General features: G+C 41.7%; 1 protein-coding gene across 1 annotated transcript in view; it reads right to left on the reverse strand.

Annotated features, from left to right (window-relative positions):
- LOC143036477 (monocarboxylate transporter 3-like) overlaps nt 1-7,500 on the reverse strand; it is a 124,117-nt gene that overhangs the window by 24,207 nt on the left and 92,410 nt on the right. The window contains exon 7 of the mRNA XM_076203871.1: nt 2,862-2,999. Coding sequence (XP_076059986.1) covers nt 2,862-2,999 — 138 coding nt within the window. The remainder of the gene's footprint in view (nt 1-2,861; nt 3,000-7,500) is intronic.

A 7,500-nucleotide genomic window follows, 5' to 3' on the forward strand; every position in this document is an offset into this window, starting at 1 on the left:
GAGCAGAGAAGTGAAAGGAGGGGAGAGGAGAGGAGAGGAGGGGTGAATTCAGAGATAAAAGAAATAAAAGGAGGGAAGAGAAAAAAAAGGGGTGAAGGGGTTATCAAACAGAAGAATAGCATACTAAACGACAACGACAGATACTATAGGAATAGAATCTGAGACAGAAGAACATTTAAGTCGAGATGAAGACGATATACAAGGAAAACAAAGAAAATAAATGCAAGACTCGATCAAGAGGAGAACAGATCCATACAAGCTGACAAAGAGAACAAAGCGAAGAAAAGTAGAAAAGCTGAAAGAAAGAGGGCAAAAGAGAGGAAATATTGAACACGCTGTGAGAGCCTCCAACAAGCAATAACGACAACAAAGCTTTGGGGGCAGATGGAAGAAGGAAAGAAAGTTATGCTATTGCAACGCAGCGAGAAAGACATAAAGTCAGAAAGTAAAAGAACGCAAAAAGAAAGATAATTCTCGGGAAGATTGGGAGAAAAATGATAGGAGGAGAGATAGAGAAAAAGGAAAACTAGAGGCCGGACAAATATGAAAGAGATTGATCATGAACTATAAAACTATTTGAAAACTTTAAAGAAAATAAACAAAATACTCAAAAATTACCCACAGCTCAAGGATGTAAAGGCCAATAAAAACTAATCTTGCAACAGACTCCACAGGAGTAGATTAGACGAAGAAAATATAAATAAATGAATAAACAAAAGTAGAAACAACACAGAAAAGAAAAATCCTTCTTTACAAACTTAGAAAGAAAATAGTTCCATAGAAAGTGAAAAAGTGACACATTGACAGAAACTTGGAAAAAAAGGAGAATCCAGAGATACAGATGATAACAAAAATAAAATCATAATTGACTTAAGAAAAGAAGTAAAACTATATCAACCTCAAAATAAAATCACAGATGACAAATAAGATAAAAACATCACAGAAACAAAATGTAAATATTATTAGAACTCTAGTTGTTGACTCTTATTTATCAACTCTCATTAACTAAATCATCATCTCTAGTCATCAACTATTAATTCTAGTAGTAAGCATAATAAAAGAAACGTATGCATAAATCACCAACTGAAGTCATTCAATATTTGCAAAAATAAGAAATAATATGAACACAAGCCAACAAGGAAAAAAGTGAAACAAAAACTAAAATATATTTGTTCCAAATACCAAAAAGGTGCAGAGGAACACCCAAAGGAAAAGGATAGAAAAAAAATCAAAAGATTCCACAAGATGAAAAGCCAGCAGATATATAAAAGAAACATATAGCAATTCTAGCAAACCCGCGAACATACAAAAACAGGGACATGCACACGCGGACACAGTCAGTTGCAAATCGACAGAGGGATGAACTGTGCCCAAAGATTTTCCTGAAAAAATGGAGAAATACGAGGTCTTCCGTGTGACGCGGACCAGGAAAACTCGTCTACAAAAACACATGGAGATAAACACACGCACACACACACACACACACACACACACACACACACACACACACACACACACACACACACACACACACACACACACACACACACACACACACACACGCACACAAACTCACTGAAGCACAGCGAAAAAAACATCGTCCGGAGTGATTTGGAAAACGCCTCAGTCCCCAGATAGACTGACAACCGCGGTCAATTAAATCTGTTGTCATCCAGTGTCCGCGTTCCGCTTCCCGGACATCACATCCCGGCCTCTGGAGAGGATCGAGCCGGGGCGTCAGCGGTGGCGGAGATGTCGACAGTGGGGGACCCATAATGTAATATACGTGCAAATGCCTCATCCATATCGCTCCATATGCACTTTATCATAGTAATCATTGTTGCCCCGAGCTTCTCTGAATCCAGCCTCGCAACATCACAGTAATTAGTAAACCCTCGCCCCCTCCCATAGTCCTCTTTTTTTGCATTTTTTTAAACGGAAATGTGGACTTTTTCTGTGGTGTATTGGCGAGGATTGATCTTTATGTAACCGACAGGTGAAAGATGGAGGAGGGGGAGTAGGTGTCATTAGTCAGCTCTCCTCACGTGAAATAGTGAAGAAAGAGGAACAAGGATTAATAGACACATAACCTAGGCTCTGTCGGGAGACGGAGTGCCAGCCCTTCAAGGTTGCACTCCAAGAGAGGAGCGGGGTGTGTTGATGGGCTTTGAAAATGAGCTGAAGAGAAGTGATTACTTCCCACGTTCGGGTCTCAGGACTTATGCACTTTATTTTTTGTAGAAACCATCAAATTAAAAATCGAATAAATAAAGTGAAACGTTGTATAATATAGTTACATTAGTTTCATTAAGTGAGGTATATATGTATGTATGTATGTATGTATGTATGTATGTATGTATGTATGTATGTATGTATGTATGTATGTATCTATATATGTATGCATGTATGTATGTATTCATTTAAGAATGTATATATGTATGTATGTATGTATGTATGTATGTATGTGTGTGTGTATGTAATTATGTATTTATATATGTATGTATGCATGTATGTATGTATTCATTTAAGAATGTATGTATGTATGTATGTATGTATGTATGTATGTATGTATGTATGTATGTATGTATGTATGTATGTACGTATGTATGTATGTATGTACGTATGCATATATATATGTATATATATATATATATATGTATGAATATATGCATGTATGAATGCATGCATCTATTTATATATGTATGAGTAGATGAATATATGCATCTATGAATGTATATACACATATGTGTGTGCATGCGCACACAATCATACAGATATACACACAAAAACACACACGTACACACATACACCCACACACACATAGAGTCACGCGATTACTACGCTAACTCTAAGAACCGTACAAGAAAGAAGATGGGGGTGTAGAGTCCAATCGATGTGATCGCGGCCGTGAGGAGGAGAACCTGAACCGACCGGGACTTGAGACAAGCGATGTCGAAGTATGGTGGCTTGTCGTCCAATTTTGTCTTGTCTTTCACCTGCTGCCGAGAGAGAAGAGGGAAAGGTTGGTTTAGAACGTTAATCACTTACTTGCGGTTTTTCTTTACAGAGAACAAAAGGAGGGGTAGATTAGTTTAGATTTTTAATCATAAACTTGTGGGATTCTTTACAGAGAACTAAAGGTTAGCATAGACGATCAATTATGGTCTTGTCTTTCGCCTGCTGCCAAGGGGAAAATAAAATCAGAGGTTGGTTTAGAATATTAATCAAATACTTGTGGCATGTCGCTATGGAGGAAAATGTTAATATACACTGTATAATAGTAACTATATTTTTATCTTTCAACTGCTGTCATGAAAAAAAGAAAAGAAATCAGAGGTTGGTTTAGAATATAAGTTATGTACTTGTGGCACGTGTTTATGGATAAAAAATGTTTGTATAGAATACTAACCAGGGTTCTGTTTTTCAACTTTTGCCCAGAGAAGAAATGAGAGATGGGTTTAGAATATTAATCATGTACTTGCGTTAAGACTTTATGGAAAAAAGAAGTTATACTACAAAACTATGGTGATATACTATAACCTTTCACATTGTAAAATGTGTTGAAAAATTATTCTAATAACTGCATAGCGATGGGAATGTTTTATTCATATTTCATGGTAGAATGAAAGAAAAAAGTATTAATAGGAAATTATCTAACCAATTCTAATCACTTTTGCTGTTGTTTTCTTTGGATGTTTCGACTGAAATTGTAAAATGTAACGAAATGCGCGCGCACGCACACACACACACACACACATACACACACACACACACACACATACACACACACACACACACACACACACACACACACACACACACACACTCACTCACACGCACACACACTCGACTCGGTGGCGCGGTTGATAGAGTCCTTGATTGTCACTACGGCGGTCCGGGTTCGAATCCTGGCCAGGGCTGAAATAATTTCAGTATCGCTGCGCTTCGAGTCGTTACTCCAACTCTCGTGGGCAGGGAGTTGGGTGTGTGTATGCGTGTAAGGTCACAGCATTTCCCATAGATCGGTCATACGAGCTCTGAGCTCTCATCCGGGAGGGAAATAACTGTCGATCACGAATCCAGCACGTAATCCAAAGACCAAGGTGAATACACACACAGACACACACACACACACACACACACACACACACACACACACACACACATACAAAAACACACACACACACACACACACACACACACACACACACACACACACACACACACACACATACACACACACACACACACACACACACACACACACACACACACACACACAACACACACGCACACACACACGGCGCAGTGGTACCGTTGGCAACCGCTAACCCAGTGATCCGGGTTCGATTCCCGCCAGGGCTGAAATTATTTCAGCATAACTGCACTACGAGCCGGCACTCCAACCCTCGTGGGCAAAGAGTTGGGTGTTAGGGTAACATTATTACCCATAGATCGGGCATATACCTGTGAGTTCTCATCCAGTAGGGTAGTAGCTGTCGATCACGAGTCTAAAACGTCATCTAAGACCATGGTAAATCACGCAAGCACACACACACACACATACACACAAACACACACACACACACACACACATACACACACACACACACACACGGTTGGTAGAGTCCCAGACTGTCACTACGGCGGTCCAGGTTCGAATCCTGCCCAGGGCTGAAAATAACTTCAGTATCGCTGCGCTTCGAGTCGTTACTCCAACTCTCGTGGGCGGGGAGTTGGGTGTGTGTGTGCGTATAAGGTCAAAGCATAACCCATGAATCGGTCATACGAGCTCTGAGCTCTCTTCCGGGAGGGAAATAGCTGTCGATCACGAGTCCAACACGTGTTCCAATGACCAATGTGAATCACACACACACACACACGCACGCACAAACTACAATAACGTGTTTGTGGATGACGTAGAGATAATGAGAACAAGAGAAGAATGAAAGACGAGGAGGACTCTAGGTTTTTGATAAAAGATATAGACAAAATATATATATATATATATGTATATATATATATATATATATATATATATATATATATACATACATACATATACCAAGGCTTTTTCCCCCTTCCAAGGGAGGTAGCCAAAAAGGGAAAGGCATAAAAACACTCCCACCCATTTCATCCCTAAATACACTCCACACCCCTCCCACCCTCCCTCTCATCTGAGCACCTCCTGGATGACGGGTCATCCCTGCACCCTGCCCACCGCCCTGGGTCAGAAGCAGTGTCGCAAGACACAGCACATCCACAGCAAGGCCGCTTCATTTAATCGGCGACCCCCCCTCTCCGTCCCCCCTTGCATATAAGGAGAGGACGGGGAGAAATCCCTTCGGGCTGCGTCAAAATTTACTCACACATACTACCCCCCACCCCCCACCCCGCCCATTCCTCCTCATGCAATCACAACATCATCCATATACAACCATTCTCCACTCACCTCTGTCTTCCGTCCTCTCCCTTCCTTCCTCAACAGACATTCCCCTCTTCCCCAAAGCCCCCTTCACCCCATCCATCCACCTCATCCTAGGACGTCCCCTCATGTTCACTCCCTCCACATCTGCCTTCCATACCTCTTTTACTAGTCTTTCTTCACTCATTCTTTCCATGTGTCCAAACCATCCTAATATTCTTTCATCAACCCTATCTCCCAAATCGTTTTTCATACCTGTTCTCCTCCTCACCTCCTCATTTCTCACTCTATCCAGCCTAGTAACCCCCACCATACTTCTCAGACACCTCATCTCAAACACATTCAAACTCCTTCTCTCTTCTTCTCTTATGTTCCACGTTTCTGCTCCATACAGTGCTGTTGGCACAATCACTCCTTCATACAGTCTCCTCTTTGCATCCATTCCCAAATGTCTATTCCTCATTACACTCTTTAATCCACCAAGGCATTTACTCGCTTCTCTCAATCTACATTCTACCTCCACCTTCACTCCACCTTTTCCTGCTACACTTGCACCCAAGTATCTAAAACTATCCACTTCCTCCAGTCGCTCTCCCTTAATGTTCACTTCCAGTCTACTGCCACTTTCACCCCTTGTACATCTCATCACCTTACTTTTACCCACATTTATCTTTAGCTTTCTTCTATCACATACTCTCCCAAACTCTGCCACCAGCTTCCTCAATCCCTCCTCTGACCCTGCCACAAGCGCAGTGTCGTCCGCAAACAACAGCTGGCTCACCTCCCACTTTTCTCCATTTTCTTTAACCATCTCCAATCCCTGACTCACTACCCTAGCATTCACCTCTCGCACCACCCCATCCATGTATAAGTTGAACAGCCAGGGCGACATAACGCATCCTTGACGAAGTCCCACCTTTACTTCAAACCACTCACTCTCTTCATTTCTAATCCTGACACAAGCTCTACTACTCTCATAAAAACTCTTGACAGCTCCCAAAAGCTTTCCTCCTATCCCATAAATCTGCATAACCTCCCACAGTACCTTTCTGTCTACCCTATCATAAGCCTTTTCCAGATCCATAAAAGCCCAAAAAACATCCTTCCCCTTTCCTATAGCTTTCTCACATATCTGTCTTACCACAAAGATCTGATCTACACAACCTCTACCTGTCCTAAAACCACACTGTCCCTCACCAATTACTCCTTCTGTTCCTCTCCTAATCCTCTCAATTAAGATCCTCCCATAAGCCTTCCCTACTACACTTAACAGGCTAATCCCTCTGAAACTACTACATTCACACTTGTCCCCTTTTCCCTTGTAAAGAGGAACTATACAGGCACTTCTCCAGTCCTCCGGTACTCTACCCTCTCTCTAGCAAACATTAAATAACCTCACCAACCAGTCCACCATCACTGAACCTCCCTTTTTCAGACATTCTGCATGGCATCCATCCAGACCAGGTGCCTTACCTGCTTTCATCATCTTTACAACTGCCTTCACCTCATCCTTCCTTATTTCTCCTCCATTCTCCTCACTCATCACTCTCATTTTCTTCGCATTTCCCACTGCAGCTATCTTTCCTTCCCTATCCTCCTTCACATTTAGCAACTCCCTAAAATATTCTGCCCATCTTCCCCTTACTGCCATCTTTTCCATTATCATCTCTCCATCTGTACCTTTTACCTTTTCTTCCCTACTTGATTCGCCTCCTCTTCCTCTCTTAATTTCTTTCCAAAACATCTTTTTATTACTTTCAAAATTTTCTGTCATACTCCTACCCCATTTCACATCTGCTCTCCTCTTTGCCTCCTTTACCTTTTGCTTTACTTCTCTTTTCTTTTCTTTGTACGTCTCATATGACTCCCCCGTCCTCTTTTGTAACCAATCTGTGAATGCTCGCTTCTTCTCTTCTACAACCTTCTTTGTTTCCTCATCCCACCATTCACTACCCTTTCTTCTATTTCCCCCTGTCCTTCTTGTTCCACACACCATCCTTGCACACTTTAAGACTCCCTCCTTGAACCATCCCCATTCCTCCTCCACACCCATCTCTGCTCCATCCTTTACTCCT

The sequence above is a fragment of the Oratosquilla oratoria genome, chromosome 20 (assembly GCF_046742065.1).
Source record: "Oratosquilla oratoria isolate Oo_2021 chromosome 20, ASM4674206v1, whole genome shotgun sequence".
NCBI lineage: Eukaryota > Metazoa > Arthropoda > Malacostraca > Stomatopoda > Squillidae > Oratosquilla > Oratosquilla oratoria.